Source organism: Bombus affinis, chromosome 10, assembly GCF_024516045.1.
Source record: "Bombus affinis isolate iyBomAffi1 chromosome 10, iyBomAffi1.2, whole genome shotgun sequence".
Lineage (NCBI taxonomy): Eukaryota > Metazoa > Arthropoda > Insecta > Hymenoptera > Apidae > Bombus > Bombus affinis.
In genome coordinates this window covers 6609462-6630482 of record NC_066353.1, presented here as the reverse complement: position 1 = coordinate 6630482, position 21021 = coordinate 6609462, and the positions used below count along the sequence as shown (strand labels likewise).

Here is a 21021-nt window from a genome sequence, read left to right as displayed (position 1 = left end):
ATACAAATTAGAATAAACGATCGTTTAGAAACATCAATGTCTTTTTGAATTCCCGCGCATTCTTGCGAGCAGACACCAACCCATGTACTTTTTTCTTGAAAGAACCCAAGAAAAAACGTAACAGGATCAAAAGAATATGTCGTTGTTTTAAAATTACAATCGATTCTCGATTAATATTAACTGGTATCAGAAATCAGAGAATTCATTCATTTATGTTTTGTCCACATACATACGTATGCTGATATATGTAAACGATGATAAAGCTATAACGTTTTGTTGCATGTATTATAAGTTTCATATTTTCGCATAGTGATTTAAGGTTTAACGACAAAATTACAAAACGATAGCTATGGCTGACGAAAACTCAACAAACCAAACGGAAGATCAAGAATTAAACGATTTATTAGACAGTGAGTAATTATAACATTCTGGTGAATTTATAGTAAACATAATTAAGAAATCCTAACCTCAAACTATATAAATACCACCTACCTTTATCTCTCTCTTTCTATTTAATACGTTTATTGCATGCTTTTCTTACAACTTTAATTGGGAAAGTATAATTTAGTTAAAGTAAAGGAAGAAAGGGGAACAGGAAAAAAATATTTATATTGTTTTATAATGATAAATAATAATATGCCGATTCTTTTATTACGTAATTAAAAGAAAAAGATCAACTAGTATACCTAGCAATATTTGTTTGTTTTACACTAAACTTTGATAGAATTGACAGTTGTATAATCATTTACTCAGGTGCTTTGAAGGACTTCAACAAAGAACAAATATCAAATAAAGAGGATATGTGTAAAGCAGATAATTTAGAATCCACAACAGATAAGAACACAACTGATATATCGGAAGATGCTTGGACTACAGATTTTGTTAAACAAGCAGCAGAACAATTTGTAGAAAGCCTACGAAATTTCATTCAAAATGGTAATTGTTTATGAAAAACACAAAAAAGATATTATTAACAAATTTTCCCATTATAAACAGATAGCGAATTAGGAGTTTCTTCTCAAAAGATGGCACAGACAGTTGCTAGTACAATAAACAGCGAAGAAACCTTTGATAAAGATAGTGTGAGTAGAGACTTTCAAACTGCCATTGCACAAGCATTAAACGACTTGTCTACAACGTCCGAAAACTTACAGGTAATTGTTTCAGAAATCATGAGGGTCTTTCTTTTATTTAATTCTTTGTATGTTTTTTTTCGTGAAAACATTGTAGAGCGAGGCTGATTTATCTGAAATGTTTGGACTAGCATCCTTGGAAGATGGGCCAGGTGCCATTCCACCATTCATGCAAGGAATGCTACAGCATTTATTGTCAAAAGAAATTTTGTATCCGTCACTAAAAGAATTAGTAGATAAGTATCCTGAATGGTTAGAAGAGAAGAAGACAGTGATATCATCGAGTGACCTTCAGAGGTTTAGAAAACAGCTTGAATTAATGCAGCAGGTGATTATCCAATAGGAATAATTATAGACAAAAGCAATTTTCACACGAACAACAATTATTTCCGCATAGGATAACAAGTTAGGATTTCAATCCTAATATAAAGTATATAAAAGCGTCCTTTTATTTTAGGTATGTATGGAACTCGATAAAGAGAAAGATGGTGATACGGAAGAAGTGAAAAAGAAACGTTTTGAGACAATAATATCGTTTATGCAAGAAGTACAAGCTTGTGGTCAATTACCTGAAGAATTAATAGGAGAACAGACAATGCCTTTTCAAACTGATACTGAGGGCGATCCAGTGATTCCAGCGTTACTACGCATCATGGAAACACCGCAGAATTGTTGCTTAATGTAAATCCATCCTAATAATTATTTTTAGACCTCTGCGTTCATAATAATACAAGAGGTTGCTGTTTAAAATAAAATATCGAGGTAAATAATGAATTGGGATGTTCAATCCATGGATCTTTTAGATGTGTTGTAATATACATATATAGCATATAATATACATGTATTACAATATACATATCTGCTATAAGGGATATATGGAAGACTATTTAACATAATTTATTATTCTCAATAATGATATTTATCAGTATATCATGTTTGTAAATAGTAATGTTCCTTGTATGCGAGTATATACATGCGTACGTATGTACGTATATGTATTGCTGCAAACATTAGATATTTTTTGTATACGCTTGAAAATAATAGAACACCATTACATTTGTAAAGAGCGAAACTTGATTATTTTCAGTGGAACTTCAACAATACACAAGAACCATGATAATCGCATAACCTTTGTTTTATTAATTTATTTATCCATATTTGTCCATTTTTGCATTTCCATCTTTACATACAATACATACATTTTTTGTACGATTATCCATGTTTGTATGTTATGCTATTATTTTCTCTCGCAGGCAAGTTATATGGTATCAGCATTCTTTCGCATGATTGCGGCATTCTTATTGAACATTGTATGTCGTTTTTGATAGAAAAATCGTCACACGAGGGAATAATAGCATGCAGAATTTAACAATTTCAACAATGATATTGGAACGTTACATCTAGTATATATGTAGTTGTTTTTATACGATTACAAATACATTTTATGCTTTTTATATTCACGAATGCAGATATATCTCACATGTGAAAGCAAAAGGAATTTTCCAAACATAAATCATACCGATACGATATAGATTACTAAGGTAATTTATACACAACGATAAATATCCTATTTTATTTTATTTCATTATATTACGATGCTAGTTTGGTAATTAAAGAAAGTTAACATCTTTTAAATAAAGATGCTAACAAAAATCTAAAGATGTAAATGACATCGAGCAGAGATTATAACGGAGAAAGGGCCGCAACTCCCGGTAAAATCTTTCCTTCAAGAAGTTCTAAACTTGCGCCACCACCGGTGCTCACATGGCTTACTTTATCTTCTGTTTTCCATTTAGCAGCGCAAGTGGCTGTATCACCACCACCGATTATGGTAATAGTACCTCGTGACGTTGTCTCTACAACATTGTCCATTAAGCTCTTTGTACCTTTACTAAAATTTTCAAATTCGAAGACACCTGCTGGGCCATTCCATACGATTGTTTTTGCTCTTTTAATAGGTTCTGTGCATTAAATTGAATAAAGTTATAAACAAATATTTTTTCGATATTAATTTATCTGAAAATCTCAGATACATGTCGATGACTAAGAATAAATGAATAGTATTTACCACTAAATAAGGTGCTTGATCTTGGTCCGTTGTCAAGTCCCATCCAACCATCAGGTATACCATTTTCTACATCCGCAGCACCAACAGCTGCATTTTCTGCGAATTTGTCCGCGATAACGAAATCAACGGGCAGATGTATTTGAACTTTATTTCTCTCAGCTTTAGATAATAATTCATTAACGATTTTCGCACCCTCTTCGTCAAATAATGAATTACCAATCTGGAGCACGAACATTATACTTTTAATTTAGATATTTCAAACAACAGTTTACCATGCTGTATTTACCTTCATGTTTTTCGATATCTTTAGAAAGGTGTAAGCCATTCCACCAGCTATGATCATCTCATTAACTTTATCCAGCAAATTATTAATCAACTGTATTTTATCTGCAACTTTGGCACCACCCAGTATAGCCAAGAATGGTCTTTCAGGATTATCCAACGCTTTGGCAAAATATTCCAATTCTTTTTTCAGAAGAAAACCACTTGCTCTTGTTTCATATCCTTCACCAAGCATAGAGCTGTGAGCTCGATGGGCTGTACCAAAGGCATCGTTAATATAAATGTCTCCTAATTTTCTCAATGACTTCCTAAATTCTTCTACTTTTTCCTTCTCTGCTTTTACCTAAAAAGAGAGAGAAAGAAAAAAGAAAGGAAAATGAAAAACAGAAACAGTTTGTTGGTTTTACCTAGTCAAATCTATTATATAGCATGTAAACAATAGCATGTAATTTGCTTACTTTGGTTCCATCTGGTCCTATTCCTTTACCTTCTTCTTCTATGTGAAATCTTAAGTTTTCAAGTAAGATAATAGTTCCAGGCACTGGATTGGCACATGCGGTTTCAGTCTCAGATCCGACACAGTCGTTCAAGAATAGAATCTCCTTTCCAAGTAAGGACTTTAGTTCTTCCGCAACAGGTTTAAGAGAATACTTCATATCTCGTTTACCATCTGGACGTCCCAAATGTGACATTAAAACAACAGATTTTGCTTTCTTTTCAAGAGCATATTTGATTGTATCCAAAGCAGCAACGATTCTCTGGTTATTGGTGATTTTACCATCCTTGAAAGGTACATTGAAATCTACCCTATAGTGGCAATGAAGTTAATGTTCACGAGTACCATAAGGTTAAATTTATTATTTAGATTATTTAACCTAAAACTTTGATATGTTACTTGGTAAAGTTACGCATTTTACGTAATAATCATTTTCTAGGTAAAAAAGAGTTATACCGTATGAGAACGCGTTTATCCGTAAGATCCACTTTATCGATGCTGAGCTTGTTTAGCGCCATGCCTCTGAATTTTGAATATGTTTGAATATGTGAACTTGATACAGTATTACGTATAACAGAGAACGTGTTATTATCGCTTCTCGATTTTAATCCACTTCGTTTAGCGTTGCAGCTACTGGCAAAACTCCCGATCACTTTCAAGTATCTCCTATCGTCGTGACGCTTTGGCTCAACAAAGTCAAAGAAAGGTCGACGAATACAGCGACCTCTGAAAATCTTTTGAACTGTTCGCATTAGAACAACCAGAGAAATCGAGACAATAAGGAGGATGTCAAAACGCTGTTGAACCTTGATCCGTTACTTATTTTTGTGTTTGTAACATACTTAAATGTCGCATAAATATTTCCAATGAAGTTATACGAATTATTTTGAATGGAAATTAATGGACAAATTAACAAAAACAGACGGCAAGAAACAAAATACGAAAAATCGTATTAATACATACATATATACATATATAACAATTACTTATAAAATATGTATTAAACTTATAATTAAATGAATATGAATTAGATTAATATGCCATCGGTAGGATCGTACCACTCGATAATCTTTGCAACAATTGTTGTAAAATGTGAAAAAGATAACAGTGACTCAATGTTAACCGATAAATATCATACTATATACGTGGAAGGTAGATTAACATTCGCATATTATTTACGTATATGTATGTGTATATACATGTATACATGTACATTACATGTATCTGACAATAGGCGAGATGTGTGAATTATTACTTACGAAAAGTGTCAAGGAGTATGGAAAATATGAAATTTAATCAACTTTGTATTAGCACAAAGATATAAAAATTATCTACAGTGATCACACGAATGCATTATTAAAGTATATAAGTGAAACAATAAAAATGGTTAATCGACTCGACGATTGGATATATTATCGTTGATACGAGCATGGACAGAACTACTTATGTTCCATAAGCGGTGTTCAATCAACGTCTGGTATTCCGGTATTTCGTTCAACCGTTGCTATTCTCGATTCTGGCATAGTAGCATAGTCGTACCCAGTTCATTTGTTTGATATAAAAGATATAACATAGAATAATTGAATTATGTAGATAAACTGAAAATTGGCATTCCGTCATTCGCACACGTGTTTGTATTCGCGCGTGTAGTAATATATTGTGCGGTATATATATATATATATATATATATACACTGGATTAATATCTTTTTCTTTCTTGTAGTTCTTTCGTCCGTCCTGGTTATGGGATTTCGATTTCGGTAATTGATCGTATTTCGATGAAAACAGAATTAAAAGTTGTTCTATACACGAAAGACGATGAAGTGAATCGGTTATCGTTGGCGACTATCTAGAAAAATCGGTTTTGATATTCGTTGAATATAAGAATCGTGTGAATCTCGTGTGAGCATGTTCTAAACGATGCTGTACCGAAATAACACAACGTTGCTAAATGCGAAGACGAAATACGCGAAATATAGCCGTGTATATTTTCTCACAAAGAATCTCGGCTAAAATCATTTAATTCGGCACAACGTCTGAAAAAAGGTAGGGATACCGTCATGTTTTATCATGTATTATGTATTATATTTATCACGCAAACATTTGTGTGATCGTTATACATTTCGCAGTAGCGTAATCCCATAGTAGGATATGTAGTACGAACAATGTCGATCGACATGTCGAACCAATAATCTGTGTATATATATATATATATATATATATATATTGTATGCCTGTAATTCGCGGAATTATCGAATTTCTATTGAAATCAGTTAAATTTAAAATTTACCGATTTTCTTTTTCCTTATCAAAAAATCAAATTTGCATTTCTCATCATCGTCGACCATTAAATATCAAATACATACATATTTGACACGAGATCAACTAATAAGTGGACATATCATAAACTGATTAATCAACTAATCGATTAGATATTGTATATGTAATTATATAATTATGTATTATGGAATATAGAATAACATTGGAAGATTATGGAAGGTTATGTAATTGTTAATTAAGCGTGAACAATAGAACAATAGACTAGAATAGATACACGTTTGCAAGAAAGAAGAGAGAAAAACAGTTTGATAGATGTGTACCGAAAGCGTGTAGCTGGTAACAGATATACTTACGCACATATACATATGTAACAGTAGCGTCCGCAATCGGTTCGGTTCAAGGCGTGCGGCTTCGTAGGCCACTACAGAGGGGGGACATATAGGTAGGGCACGGGGACCGGGGTGAACGGGTTGGATGGCAGGGAAGATCGAGGAGGGAAGGAGGCGGCGATGGAAGAAACGGAACATCACGCTGATCGTGCCTCGTGTCAGTGTGTGTCCAATGTCCAATGCCAGTGGAACGCGACGATTCGCTTTCTGGCTCTAACTCGCTCGTCGTCAGAGAACTTGGGCCACCGGTTCGTAAACGAACTCACGGTGTTATCTAGATCGCGGCGACGAATTGTATTCGTTCGCTGATTCGTGCCCTAGATGAGGAGGATCCGTGAAACCATTCACTAGAAATCGCGCTACGTTTATATCGATTTCATCCGAGTAACCGATCGAATTGTTCGTTCGTTTCTAGTGCCGAATCTCGCAACGATCGACGCATCGATCTACTATTACTATCGCCCTTACTACTGTTATCGTTGTTACCACCGTCCGCTACACGCAAACGTCATCGTAATTATTCTACTTGACGTCGTCGTCGTCGTCGTCGTCGTCGTCGTCTTTGTGTAACCAACTTTCCACTTGGCACAATCTTTATGTGCTTTGTCTTTACTTGAAACTATGAAGTGGTATGTGATTATCTCTTTTGAGATATACCCTCAAATTTCGACCTCCTACTCAACTTCTTTCCCTTTCTATCCCTTTCCAGGAAAGAAACTTGTGTTCCTTTTCTATATGTTTCTATATCTTCTTTGCGTTCTCTAACCCGCCAATTGTTTTTACCTTTCTGTATAAATACGTAAGTTTTACCGAAACGCCTGACAAATTGCGTATTTTGAACATTAAAAAATTACATACACGAACGTGTTCGATTGTATCCATATAATATATACGTAATACATAATATATGTATAACTTTCAAGTTTTTATAACTTAAACATGTCTATGGGAAAAAGAAGCAGAGATGAATGATCGCAACAAAGATGCTTAACATTGACACTGACTAAAATTTACAAGCAGCAAAGCTACTTAGAAAAATACCTTGGCGCGGAGAAAGATGTTACTTTACGTTTCATGACACGCACACACACACGCGCGCACACGCACACACACAGAGTGGGGTCGTTTAAAAATAGACGTTTAAACTTAAATTATGCCCTCTGGCGAATGGAGTTAGTAATTTAAGCATTTCGAAATTTCATTACTCGATTTTTATTAAACATGTGCGAAAAGACGGTCGAACGCTGATCAAAAGAACAATCGCGCGTCATCCTATTTAAAATCTTATTCGAAATCCAAAGAACTGTTGCGAACACTTTAATCATCCTGTAAAATATTTGTTCCTTTATCAACATAGGTCGCGAAGTTCTAAAATGAAAGTAATTGTATCGTTCGTTTGTACTTATAAAACAGCTTAAAATCATTTAAATTTATAGAAACGCCTATTCACAATCGGCAATCGATAGTTCGTCTTATTAACTCTAAATTAATTTTTCTATAAAAAAGACGTTCAACTTTTTTATTTACGATTATTATCTTCTACATATATATACATGTGTGTTGTTTTTTTTTTAAACGATAAATAGAATCAACCCGAATAAAAGAACAATTCTTACCTTGAGCATGACATTCGTTCACGAACATGTGAGAAATGCACGGCTTCTGCGTGACTAACAATAAATTCGCACGCACGCACGCGATTCGGCCATGCCGTTGTTAGGTATGGTATCTGGACCAACTCTCAACTATATATCATGTCATTTACTTACATCGATCAATGTCACTAGCTGACTTAATTTGTGTTTAAACTTTCATAGATATAAAGATATCTCTTTTTCCCATCTCATCCTCAAACACATACAAACTTACAACTGCAAAGCTAAGAGAACTAGGATCTGTTTGAAATTAAAATCCTAGCCCCAATGGCTAAACATTGCCTTCGTTTACGTATTTCCGGAGAAGAAGTAACAACTTTTGAATTAGTTGTTTCGAAAAGAGGTGTTAACAAATTCGAAGCAATTACTTACATATGTAGACCTTAAAACTGTTCGCATTGGGATATACACACGCATAAGTAAGTAAATACATATATATATAGGTATGGTTAGCGGAAGAAATACTTATTTGGAAACTTGAAAAATATTTGGATACTTTTTGGAAAGCTCGAAAATACTCGAAGATCGGCACAAGTGTAAATGTACACTTACAGTTAATATGTAACAAGTTTGTAATGCCTTCCGGTTTTTAAAAAAATATACTCAATCTGTAATATCCTCTGTTCGTATCGTTTAAAATTATATTTTCATAGGTCCAAATCTCTTATACATAAAGTGCTTTCGTCTCATTAGAATCATTTACAAAAAATATGTACGATTTACGCTACAATAATAGTAAAATAATAACGGTAATCGCAAAAGAATCGTAAGTACCACGAACATGAGTATAAATACGATACAGCGATCGATATGTCTTCTATGTAAGTAGATAGGTACTTGAATCGATTTTACATCGTGGTACAAGACATGAGAATTCTTCGGATTCATTGATTCTTGTTTAGATAAGAAGGAGAAGCCTTTATCATCTACTACTGTGTACACATCTAAACGTGTTATCCTCCGTTTTATTCTTAATGACAAGAAATGAATCAAACAGGTGAATATGTCACGACACTATTCAAGGTAGTATCAAAGAAATTTGACGATCTCCAGTAAAAATCATTCACAATTGGTAATGCGCGTATCCTATCTTATTATGTCGAACGTAATAAAATATATAACTATGTAATACGTGTACATACACAGCTATTACTTGAAATTACTAAAAAAGGTGTACTTACAGATTTGAGTTGTTTCCTTCTCATTAGTTTCTTCTAAGCATGAATACTCTTTATAATATGTTTTACTTTTGCGCATAGTCATGGTGTAGCCATTATTGAAGCTATTAATAAAACTGGAGATAGATAAAATATAATAACAATTATCTATGATACATATGTAAAGGAGCGTAACATGCAAAACAATGAATGGATACGTGAAAATGTTAACGGTAATAACTTTTTGCGGTGGGCGCTGTTTTGTAACACAGTAATAAAAATAGAATGGAATGGAAGAGGAAACGCTGCGAAATACGCGGTGAATTTTTATGAAAGGAAAGAAGAAAGAAGGAGAGAAAGAAAGAAGAGAGAGAAATGCGTACGGCACGGGAGGCCTAGAACGTTTAATTCCGAAATACTAATGATTGAATCGCGAAATGTTTGAAATCATAGAGGGAAAGGATAGGACGGTGAAGATCGATCGAGCATTCAGGTCGCTATCTTGCGGCGTTTATAAGCATTACGAATGCCGTGGTACGAAATCGAAAAATGGCCGTTCCATCGGTGTTTGACGGGCATATCTACTAGAGCATTGATGAACATACTTGATATGTTTGATCGGTGGTGAAAAAAGTGATCGTAAATGTAGAAAGAACAGTGTAATAGAAATTCGGATAAAATAAGATTAGAAATGATCGAAGGACCGTGTTCGAGTGAGAGAAACAGTTAGGAAGGATTGGTGGGGTAGGGTGGGGTGTGGTAGGGTGAAAGTGTGGGAGGGTGAGCAAAGGAAAGGAGAGGAAGGAGGAATACGAAAGGGTGAGGTGAAGACAGAAACTAGTAGGAAGGGGAGGAAGTAGTGGTAGAAAGAATCGGGGGAAAAGGGGGAAAACGAGGGAAAGAAAAGAGATGGAAACGGGAATCGTGCGGGATCGTGAAATAACATAAAGCACTGGCTGAGAAGAATTCGGATTGTGTAGAAACGTCATCAACGATTGCCAAACGACATTGTTAGTGGAAACGAAGTACTAATCATATTTGGATTGGTTGGTGGATCGTGCGGGTTGAATTTAGGAGAAGTTAAATGATAATGCTGTAGTACAATGAAAAGTTCTACGCGGCTAGAGTTTTTTTTTTAGGACGAAGGAAGCAAAGCTGTATATCTTTTCCTTAGCTGCGCTTCCCCTCTTGATTTATAATCACTAAGCTCGGCCTTGTTCGGCTCTGTTCGTAATAATAGTTAATCCAAGCTAGAACAGTATTAGAAGCTCGAACAAAAATTTCTTTGGCGAAAATTTGCGTTGTTGCGGGTACGAACAGAGAAATTTTGCAAGCGATTCGGGGCAAGGATAGCAGAAGGAACCAAACGTGACACCAGGTGACGGGTCGAACGATTGAACGTGGTTGAACGATTGGTAGAGTAGACGATCGCCCCCTTCATGCCCGATGCACCCTTCGCTCGCGCGTAATCATGGCTGCCTAACACAGGGCGCTCAGTATCGACCAATTTCCTACTGTAATCGTACTATAATATGCTTTAGGTTAAAAACCTAACCTGTCACAACCGTACAGGGTGTGTCGTTTGTCTCACGTTGACAGTTGTAAAGTTCGCTGCGTCGGGTCGAGCTGTTTCGCATTCCACTTACTGCATTACGTCGCGATTCATTTTGATTCTTCTTCCATCTTTCTACCTATTCTTGCTTGCTCGCATCGTCGCTTGTCGCGTATCGGCCAGAGGCTAATACAAGACCGAAGACCTACACCAGCATGCGAATATTCTTTTTAATTTTTAACGAATCTCGTAATAGGATTCGCTTGCGCATTCTAGGCATCCCGATCACTCTACAACATTGCAGCCAAGGAATGTAGGCGACGAAAGTACGGATCAAAATAATAATATAACTATGATGAGCGAGGATTTGCTGCAACCTGGCCATGTGGTCAAAGAACGCTGGAAAGTCGTGAGTCAATCTATATCTTCTATTCTAAGTCTCCTTCTTTTTCTTTTGCTTCTCCAAACTACCAATCCCCAAAGTATCTTGTCTATTTTAGTTTACCCAGCAATTTCTTCTCTATGCAGGTCAGGAGAATAGGAGGGGGTGGGTTTGGTGAAATTTATGAAGGGCTAGACTTGATGACCAGAGAGCAAGTTGCGTTGAAAGTTGAATCAGCACGTCAATCAAAGCAAGTTCTTAAGATGGAAGTAGCCGTATTGAAAAAACTTCAGGGTATGTTGTAATCTTATAATTATATAGAACTAAATTAGTGTAAAAGCATGATTTATATACCATATATACATATAATACCCAAGGTAAATATCGCTTTTATCTTTATTAATGAATGCTTGTCATTTCTTATTGCAGGCCGAGAACATGTGTGTAGGTTTATAGGTTGTGGCCGTAATGATCGATTCAATTATGTTGTAATGCAGTTGCAAGGAAAAAATTTAGCCGAGTTACGACGTGCTCAGCCTCGTGGTGCTTTCTCATTATCTACTACTCTCCGTTTAGGACTTCAAATTCTCAAAGCAATTGAAAGCATACATCAAGTAGGCTTCCTTCATAGAGACATCAAACCTGTAAGTTTATCTTAATTTGTACAACATTCTCAGAATAGTGTTTAATTTCAAAAAAGTTCTTGTTATTTCTTCCTCGTTGTCCCTATTATCTTTGGAAACCAATTTCCAATTTGTATTGATGTAATGATTTCCATGTTCTATTTCCATTAATGTACAATGTACACCTATGATCGACCAATGTGTGAGCATCGCATACGCATATTTTCTTCCAATTTCAGGCAGTCACTTTTACCATCCGCATGCACTTATTTATATCGTATCAAAATTTATTATTATTATAAAATTTATGTTCAATCGGAATAAGATACATGTTTATTAATTAAAAAATTGATATTTATACTTCATGAAAATGGTATTCGTTATTAATCACTATAGCAAAAGTTGCAACTCGTTCTGTATAATTAATGTTATCTTTGCAGTCAAACTTTTCAATGGGACGACTTCCGCATACATCGAAGTTAGTTTATATGTTAGATTTTGGTTTGGCTCGTCAATTCACGACGGGTACTGGTGAAGTTAGACCACCTCGTAGCGCGGCAGGATTTAGGGGAACCGTCCGGTACGCATCGGTGAATGCGCACAAAAACAAAGAAATGGGCAGACACGACGATTTGTGGTCATTATTTTATATGTTGGTAGAGTTTGTTAATGGACAACTCCCATGGCGAAAAATAAAGGATAAAGAACAGGTATACCAATGTTACAAGTATTCTTGGCTTAATTGATCGATACGCGTCTTCTTCACCATAAAAAAATGATCTCGCCTAAGCTTTAATGTATCGTTTTTCCTTTTCTCTCTCTCTCTCTCTCTCCGTCTCTAACTTTTTCCCTCCCTCCCACCTTCCTTCCCTTTCTCCCTTCCGCGCCTCATCCATCTATCGTTTCTTCGTCTAGGTGGGTCTCATGAAAGAAAAGTACGATCATCGCTTACTTTTAAAACATCTTCCAGCGGATCTCCGTGTTTTTTTGGAACATATTCAGGTATGCGATCTTGATATTCTTTTACATGTTTCAAAAAACCAGCTGTTTTTATTCAATATATAGTCTTCTAATTAATGCATGTGATCGAGCAATGAATGGAATATCCTTTTTAGAGTTTGGGATACGCAGATAAACCAGATTATGCGATGCTGGCAGGTCTATTCGAACGTTGCTTGAAACGTAGAGGAGTGAAAGCTACTGATCCCTATGATTGGGAGAGGCCACTTATATCGAACGAAAGTTTACCGACTACCAGGTCTTTACCTAGTAACTACCAGATTCCCATGCATCCATTACTGACCACAGCTACTACGATCAATCAAGCACCAACCACGCCGAACGTCGATACGAATAATCAAGAAAACGTCGAACCCGATAACAGAAAGGAATTAGACGTAAAGAGATTAAATAGAAACGTTTACTAGACATTACTAGTTGCGTATAAATTACGGCGGATATATTTCAGCATATCTTTTACAGGCGCAAATGGATTATGAAAGTATATGTAGAAGAAATAAACAACGTGGAGTAGAAGGAACTTCGGTGCCGTTTACATCAGCTATCAGCAATCACGGCCGAGATAAAAATTGTAACGCCACAATACCTACAATGGATAATACTCATCAACAACCTGGGCAACAAGCTCAAGGTTATTACCTTCAAAATAAGATTTCATTTATTAGAAAATATCTTAAGCAAGTGCTTAGCTTGATACCATCATGTTTGTTCGCGTGTACCTTTACCATTTCATTTCTACAGACTCGCCTAAAAAGAGGCGTGCAGTTTCGATGGCAGCAGAACCACAAACAGGCGTGGTAGACAACGAAGGAGACGCTTTAATGGCATCCGCTCGTTCTGCTTCAGAAGTTCCTCGCAATAAAATTGGAGCTAATGCTGCAGCGCCATTAAGGAAATCCGCAAGTGGCGCAACATTTGCTCGATTACGAGTAACATCTGCGCCTGAGGCAACGCCTGGCGAACCTCCCAGTCCTCGTGTACAAACTGAAGTCGATGCCTCTTATTGTTCCTACGACGTTACCAATCCAAAATACGTTGGCAATCAGAGCCCCGTGTGTATAAAATCGTAAAAGCTATTTACTAAACTCAAACAATATAAAAGGTTGTTTTTTTTTAATTTATGTCTATTCCTTTGTGGATATATATCCTAACAGGTTACGGAACAAAGAGAACCATTGAAAAGAGAACCGCGAAGAAGAACAGATGGACGTCAACAAACAAGAGCTAGTCGCGCCGCAATAAGGGACTGTTCCATAACTCAGTTCGCGCAGATAGATGACGACAATGTATCGGCGTTGCAGCAAGTGACTAAAGGTGGTGGTGGCCTGACCCTCGCTTCTCAGTGGAAATCACAATTTGACGATTCTGAAGAGACTGACAACGAATGGAAAGGAGAGAATTTACAGAGTCCCGAGCATAAAGGGACCAACATGCCAATTATGGTTCCGCAGGTAACTGTTTAAAATGATCATGTTATCATAAGTTACGTTACAGAAACCAATTTCTATAGTCAAGTTTTTGATTAAGTTTTACATACAAATAAAAAGTTTCCACGTTCTGTTTTGATATGTATTATTGCGCATCATTAATTTGATTTTATCAAATTTCAATTTATAGTCGACAGTTGGTAGTGATGCTGTGACCATCGCAACTTCAGTACCTGCATCTATCGATGCGAAAACGACAGTGGTTCAATCAACCACGTCGATCGCACCGCAACATTCAATAATACCAACTGCCCTCTCACGAATAAGTGAAGATTCTACGAAGCCTGCGGCTCCTCATAGGTGCTTAAATATTGCTGGCATTGAGAAATATCCGGATCTTCAAAGTGCGCTTCCTCGCGCTTGGAGCGTTCCTGCGTTGGCGCCGCATGTTCGCGCGTACCTCGAAGCACCGTTGGTCCGTAACCATTATATATATATATATATATATATATATATATATATATATCATACATATTTAAAGTTTTATAGAACTACGTATTGTTTTCGAATAACAGGTTCAACAAGCTGCATTCGATGATTTGTTGTACGAGGTTGATGTCATGAGAAATATAGCTACACGTTACGACGAACCGAGACAAAGCCCTCCACCACGACGGGCGAGCGTACCAGCAGTTGCTTTTTCACCACCGAACACAATACCCAGCACACCTGGAGGAGAAGAAGAGGAGGAAGCAGTGGCTGGAAGACTAGAAATTAGAGTAGTTGATGCAACAGGTGGTGCAACCGTTGTACAAACCACCGCGGATAGAGAGCCATTGCAAAGTAAATATAGAAACGCATTAATTTACTATATTTTTGCCCGACCTCGAAAGTTTTTAAAGATTTTGTTACTATGTTGCTATCGCAGTGCTGTTGTTGTTGCTGGCGGTGATATGTTTTTGTTGTGGCTATTATTGTGTCGCATCATATGTCGCTATCATCTTCGTGATTTTACATTCATTTAATGCAATTTTATAGGAAAAATGACAAACGGTACAGTAGACAGTCCGGCTATCCTAGATAATCCTAATCCGGAAAGGGAAGAACCATCGATATACGACGATGCTGTTGAAAATCGAGCGCCTATCGATGATACCGTGCACAAGGAGAACAACACTATCACTGTCTCGACCACTATACCGAACGTGGTACCACTTCGTGAATATAAGGACGATAAAGAAAAGGAGGTCTCTAATAGGACTTATAACACTGTCAGTAAAATTCCAATTCCGGTTAAAAGTCCGAGATGTTCATTATCGGAATCAACACCAGAAACGAATACGCAAAATACCAAAAGCATCATGGGAAATGAAGTAGAAATATCGTCTACACCTGCGGCTGCAGCCAGAGAAAAAGATGCTAGTTAGTAAGACTTTTTTTTTAGCTTACACTGTAATTTTATGATCCTATCTATCTTCCCGAACTCACATGCGTTACATGTTTTAATACTGTACAGATTCGATTGTACAAGTTTTACGAGTTCTGTTCTTTCTGTTCTTCACGAGTTTGATCGTTTTTGTAATTGATAAAATTTGCAGGGTGAAAATTCCTTAAAAACGACAAAGCCATCGTTGATATATATATATATATATATATATATTGCTTTCCTTACAGGATTACAATGTTCCGCTTCTACACGAATATCACGCACAATATCCGATAGCCACTCCCTTATCGATTTCAATGTCCTTAAATATGTTGTCAAAGTCATCGTTCTGAACAACTTTATGTTATAAATATCACGACTGCTCAATCTTAGATTTCGTGTTATACATGCAAGTATGTTTAGTATGGTATTATATATGTCGCGTAGAACTATAGACCTTTTTCAATATCTTCGTAGCGATATATAAACAATGACAAGAAATAACAAAAATTCTAGTCACTGAATTCCAAATGGAAAGGAATAAGTAGGATTAGGCTATTGAAGTGATGGCAAATGGGCGATTTAAATTCAACGACGTTAGAAAAAAGAGAAAATACTCGGTCTCCCAGGGATAAGTACTACATGTATTCTATCAGTAAATTTGTTAGGAACTTATTTGTTACAAGCGTACCCGGTCACCATGAAAGACACTTATCGGCTGTACAACCGAGCAGTAACAATACCAATTATAGTGTAGCTACAGTAACACAATTATAATTGGAACACACGCGTGCATATGCACGCAATAATTATAATATCTAATATACAATCTTGTATAAAATATAGAAAGAAAGTACATACAAATATAATACCAAACATAGTTTTGTGTATAACTCGAAAACTAAAACGAGGGCATCCATTATATTTACATATATATGAAGAAGTTGTCCAGAATGATGATCTTGACAATATGTTAAAAAAAAGAGGTATCGAAATCGATGAGGAGTTAGCTATTTGGCGTACTCAACTACCTATATGTATATATATATATATATGTGCCGAAGTTTTAATATATATATATATATATATATATATATATATATATATATATATATATATATGTGCCGAAGTTTTAATATATATATATATATATATATTAAACACACACATATATTAAAACTTCAACAATGAATCAATTCAGAAAGATTACAATGAGGAAGAGTACATTATAAGGAGAAATATTTATAATCGTTTGTTTGGAAAATTATAGTTTAAATTGTTTAGTTCCACTTTCTTCGTTTGCCTTTCTTTTACCTGTAAAGGTGCCCAGCCACAGAGATGCCACAGAGATGCCACAGAGATGCCACAGAGACGCCACACAGTACTATTATCGTTTGAAAATTGTACATCTTTCCTTCGACTATTACTTATTCTTTTTTTATTACGTCTGCAATGCGCTCATGTGTGTGCGTATACATGTATGTGCATACATCTGTTGTTTAATAAATTATATCCTGAAGATTCTAAGAACATACACTGTTAAATCAAAAGGTTTTCAATTCTTAAGTAATTGGAAGGAGGGAAGGGAGGGGAAGGAAATGGAAAGTTGTATTTTTCGTATTTTGGACAGCAATTTATAACGATTAGGATTGGTTATAGCTTCTTAGCAATACTAATATTAATAAATTTTAGCTGTCAAGGGCAAACGCTTGGCAGTGGAGGTATTGCGACGCTGCTTGGCATTGCCCGATGAACCATCGATCTTTTCACCTTTAACGTCGGCTAATTCGACAGAAGATGAAAATTTAACTGGATGTACTCCTGCGTTACGTCGCCGAAGGCAAAGCGAGAAATATGTGACCGATGCCAGCCAATTAAACCTTCGATTTCAAAGACCGCAACGCAGAATCAGGTCCCATTCTGAAGTATTATCCAAGTTTTCTCCTAGAGGAGTACCTTCGCATCTTTTAGGAGAGACGACTAAACGTACCGATGAGAGTAGTGACAATGACTCCGATAATAGTGGTCCACCGAATGCTCAACCTCCACCACCTCCTACATCTCTGCCTCCTCATATTGCAGAAAATAATGCTAGGTATTTATATGACTGTGGTATATATATATATATATATATATATATATATATATATATATATATATATATACACATAACATAGTTTGGCTATGCGTGTTAATTGACGAATGTTAATTCATTTAAATTACAGATGTCGCAGATTTCGACCTATATCAGATGGGACAATAATCAGCAAAGAATGGTGAGATACAGTATCATCTGCAGAAGCGAATTCATGTATTTGTTTGTATCAACGATCGGCAGAAACCTTGCGATCTGTTCGTTCGAATGTCTGGAATCTTTCTTTCCGTATGAGAGAAAGCAAGAAAGTAATGTTAATTTCACGATGATTTGATTCAAAGTGTCGCATAAAAGTTGTTAATTTTTCCGTGAAGGGAAAACATAAGAAATCGTATCACGTGAGAAACCATTGCTTTCTTAGGTAAAGCAATTTTGATTAAAACACTAAACGTTAAAACGAAATGAATATGACTTGAAGAAATGCTATGAAATGTTTCGAGTTCCCCGCGTCAAATGAGTTAGAAATTCTTTTAGATCAAGTTGCAGAAGCAGTTGTGTATTTCATTCAGCTGTAAGACCCTGTTGCAAAAATCATATGAATTGGTGGTGCTTCAAAGAATGTACTTCCTAGTCTACAAAGGTATGTGACGACAGGATAAAGTTCATTAAATATTTATCAGGTACATACGTTAACAAAGACACAACTACAGTTCGAAATGAATTATTCCTCCAAAAAAAAAAAAAAAGAAAAAAAAAGAAAAAAAAAGAGAGAAGAGAAAAAAAAGAAGAAGAAGAAGAAAGAAGAAAAAAAGAAAGACATATCTCCTTCTCCTTTTTCTCTAGTCGTCGTCGTCGTCGTCGACGCGTCGCCACCACCGCCACCGCCACCGCCACCGCCACCGCCATCGCCATCGCCATCGCTATCGCTATCGTCATCGCCATCGCCATCGCCATCACCACCGTTCCTGCCCGCTACCATTCACTGTTCTCTTATTCTTATCCCTTCCTTCCTTGTCCCCCCCTTCCTTGTCCTAATCGTCTTCCCATTTTTTACGCACCCCTGCTTTACGCGAAATTCTTTCTACAAAATACTCATTTTCTAAATATTACAATCCCATTATCTGCACTTTATAGGAAATACCATTGCAAAATTTAGTTGTTCACCAATGTAAGGAGAGACTGTACAACGTTATTCTTTTTGATTATGCATTTAGTGAACAGAGAAATTTGAATATAAGGGCAAATTGTAGGAAATAACCTTTACTAATTGAACAAAACTTTTCGTGATAGTTTTCATACAAAACTAATGTACGATGGATCACGATATAGATGGTCAAAATCGATATTGGATATATAATATGACGCTAACTGTTGTACCGTATTTATTTTAAATACATAGTAGTTTTAAACGAATTTTCGTGAGTTATCAAGGTAACCGGTACTCTTTGAAAAACCACCATTACGCAACTAATAAAAGATAGCAAGAAAGAATCGTTAACGTTAAAATAACAGTTATATCCTCGAGCAAATGTATATCTCGTCCGAATTATCGTTTTATGGATGTGTAACGTATTAGCTAACTGCTTGTATTAAGGCTGCCACGAAAGATAGATGAATTCAATTACGAGATCACGATTAATCACTTGTCAATATAAGCAAGCCTTCTTCGATTGGTTGACAAATTTTTCGTCATCAAGATTTAAGCGATGAAAAAACTGTATTAATAAATAAGTACTCGAAGAGAATGTTATAGTTAGATTACATATAATCACGCGTATTTGTCTTGCACTTCCCGATAACGCGATTTTTCCAAACACTTACAAATCCGCAATCGAAACAAACATAGTGATGCATAAAACTAGTCAAGTAGAATCCTTTAGTATTCTATTAATGAAACCAAATTTGCGCATAGAGTTATAAATATTATACTTGTACAAAATAGTTTAGGATTTATTTTGTGCAATGATCGAAATAACGTTAAAGATACGATGAGATAGCTTTAAGTTAATGTCACGAGAATAATTTCGCAATATGAAAACAAGTGTGCAGTATGCGCGATCAAAAACTACGTGATTATCGTAGACGAAATGAGAAACGGAATGATACGCGAATCTATCGAGTGCATATTAATCTGTGTACGTATACACACGAATATGTATATCGTCATACTACATTTGTTCGTGCACTCGCGTTTCCAAACTTCATCTTTCAACTCATCCAAAATTTGTTGTGCGAACGTACGTAACTTTAGAATGGAAAAGTGCCACCGACGATGAATATACTGTGTGTAAATCGGTAATGAATCTGTAATTGAAGATAAAGTGTACGTTTGAATGTAAACAAATACGCATAATACAGCTCATTGGATGTATCTCTATAATCTAGTATATTTGAATGTATCTCTAATCTATAATAGAAAAGTATCGTAAGTTACTTATAACATTCACTTTGAAAGTTCGCACTCTGTTAAAAATAAAGAAACAGTGTGCGTTTTGTTTTCGAAACTACATAGAACTTGCCATTGATGCATCGTTTGAGCGAATACGAAATATTTTATTGAAAATTAAGGAACCGTAAAACGTATTGAAAAGTTACAAATTCCGCGCGTAAATATTGCACACATCTATTCTATATGAAATCATACATATTTTCCATAAATGTCAAATCGAGTTCATTAATTTACTTTGAAACTTTTAATAGATTACAGAAAGAAATAAATGACTCATAAAGCTACAAATCCATATATATGTATATGTGCGTAATTATGTTTTAAGGACTATCGCGTGTAATCACAAAGGATATGTTTACTCAACGGTAATTGGAAGCAGACAGATAATCTCGTGCAATATAAGTACAAATGAAATGAAAAATACCAAATTTTTATTTTTAGTGATTGATAACTATATTTTTTTTTAATATCACAGTTAATATCGAAGTTTAATCCACGAAAAATGTTAAATATATTAAATAATAAATAACTGACGTACATTGACGACATGAAAAATCTAAAATCAGTTTCATTACATCATCATTCATT

At 35.6% G+C, this 21021-nt stretch overlaps 3 protein-coding genes across 8 annotated transcripts; 2 read left to right on the top strand and 1 right to left on the bottom strand.

Annotated features, from left to right (window-relative positions):
• Window positions 1-95: 95 nt before the first annotated feature.
• Window positions 96-2261, top strand: LOC126921014 (peroxisomal biogenesis factor 19). Its single transcript, XM_050732141.1, has 5 exons — window positions 96-410; window positions 754-936; window positions 997-1154; window positions 1231-1461; window positions 1591-2261. Exons 1-5 carry the CDS (start codon window positions 350-352, stop codon window positions 1816-1818), a joined length of 861 nt encoding a protein of 286 aa, XP_050588098.1. The 5' UTR covers window positions 96-349; the 3' UTR covers window positions 1819-2261.
• LOC126921000 (probable phosphoglycerate kinase) lies at window positions 2251-4697 on the bottom strand. Its single transcript, XM_050732118.1, has 5 exons — window positions 4436-4697; window positions 3942-4290; window positions 3488-3826; window positions 3202-3421; window positions 2251-3094 (listed from the first exon to the last, which is right to left on the bottom strand). Exons 1-5 carry the CDS (start codon window positions 4495-4497, stop codon window positions 2817-2819), a joined length of 1248 nt encoding a protein of 415 aa, XP_050588075.1. The 5' UTR covers window positions 4498-4697; the 3' UTR covers window positions 2251-2816.
• A 2217-nt stretch (window positions 4698-6914) lies between these two features.
• LOC126920984 (tau-tubulin kinase homolog Asator) lies at window positions 6915-20364 on the top strand. Of its 6 annotated transcripts, none has more exons than XM_050732052.1 (15): window positions 6915-7276; window positions 11288-11420; window positions 11540-11687; window positions 11823-12037; window positions 12457-12726; window positions 12932-13018; window positions 13132-13413; window positions 13499-13667; window positions 13778-14088; window positions 14191-14487; window positions 14654-14938; window positions 15039-15306; window positions 15502-15885; window positions 17582-17984; window positions 18115-20364. In XM_050732052.1, the coding sequence occupies exons 1-15, from the start codon at window positions 7269-7271 to the stop codon at window positions 18167-18169; spliced, it is 3315 nt and encodes a 1104-aa protein (XP_050588009.1). In that variant the 5' UTR covers window positions 6915-7268; the 3' UTR covers window positions 18170-20364. The 6 variants fall into 6 exon arrangements, with proteins under 6 accessions (XP_050588009.1, XP_050588012.1, XP_050588010.1 ...); XM_050732055.1 differs by lacking the exon at window positions 6915-7276 and adding an exon at window positions 9945-10278; XM_050732053.1 differs by lacking the exon at window positions 6915-7276 and adding an exon at window positions 10285-10469.
• The last annotated feature ends 657 nt before the right edge of the window (window positions 20365-21021 follow it).

What these genes read in the sequence shown, in the direction of transcription:
- LOC126921014 (XM_050732141.1), top strand. Translation starts at nt 350, where the DNA reads ATGGCTGACGAAAACTCAACAAACCAAACGGAAGATCAAGAATTAAAC. An exon ending in ACGAAATTTCATTCAAAATG is followed by an intron (nt 937 to 996) that starts GTAATTGTTTAT and finishes CATTATAAACAG; the next exon opens with ATAGCGAATTAGGAGTTTCT. An exon ending in CAACGTCCGAAAACTTACAG is followed by an intron (nt 1,155 to 1,230) that starts GTAATTGTTTCA and finishes AAAACATTGTAG; the next exon opens with AGCGAGGCTGATTTATCTGA.
- LOC126921000 (XM_050732118.1), bottom strand. Translation starts at nt 4,497, where the DNA reads ATGGCGCTAAACAAGCTCAGCATCGATAAAGTGGATCTTACGGATAAA. An exon ending in GATAAACGCGTTCTCATACG is followed by an intron (nt 4,291 to 4,435) that starts GTATAACTCTTT and finishes TTGCCACTATAG; the next exon opens with GGTAGATTTCAATGTACCTT. An exon ending in ATCAAGCACCTTATTTAGTG is followed by an intron (nt 3,095 to 3,201) that starts GTAAATACTATT and finishes TTTAATGCACAG; the next exon opens with AACCTATTAAAAGAGCAAAA.
- LOC126920984 (XM_050732052.1), top strand. An exon ending in TCAAAGAACGCTGGAAAGTC is followed by an intron (nt 11,421 to 11,539) that starts GTGAGTCAATCT and finishes TTCTCTATGCAG; the next exon opens with GTCAGGAGAATAGGAGGGGG. An exon ending in ACGTTGGCAATCAGAGCCCC is followed by an intron (nt 14,089 to 14,190) that starts GTGTGTATAAAA and finishes ATATCCTAACAG; the next exon opens with GTTACGGAACAAAGAGAACC.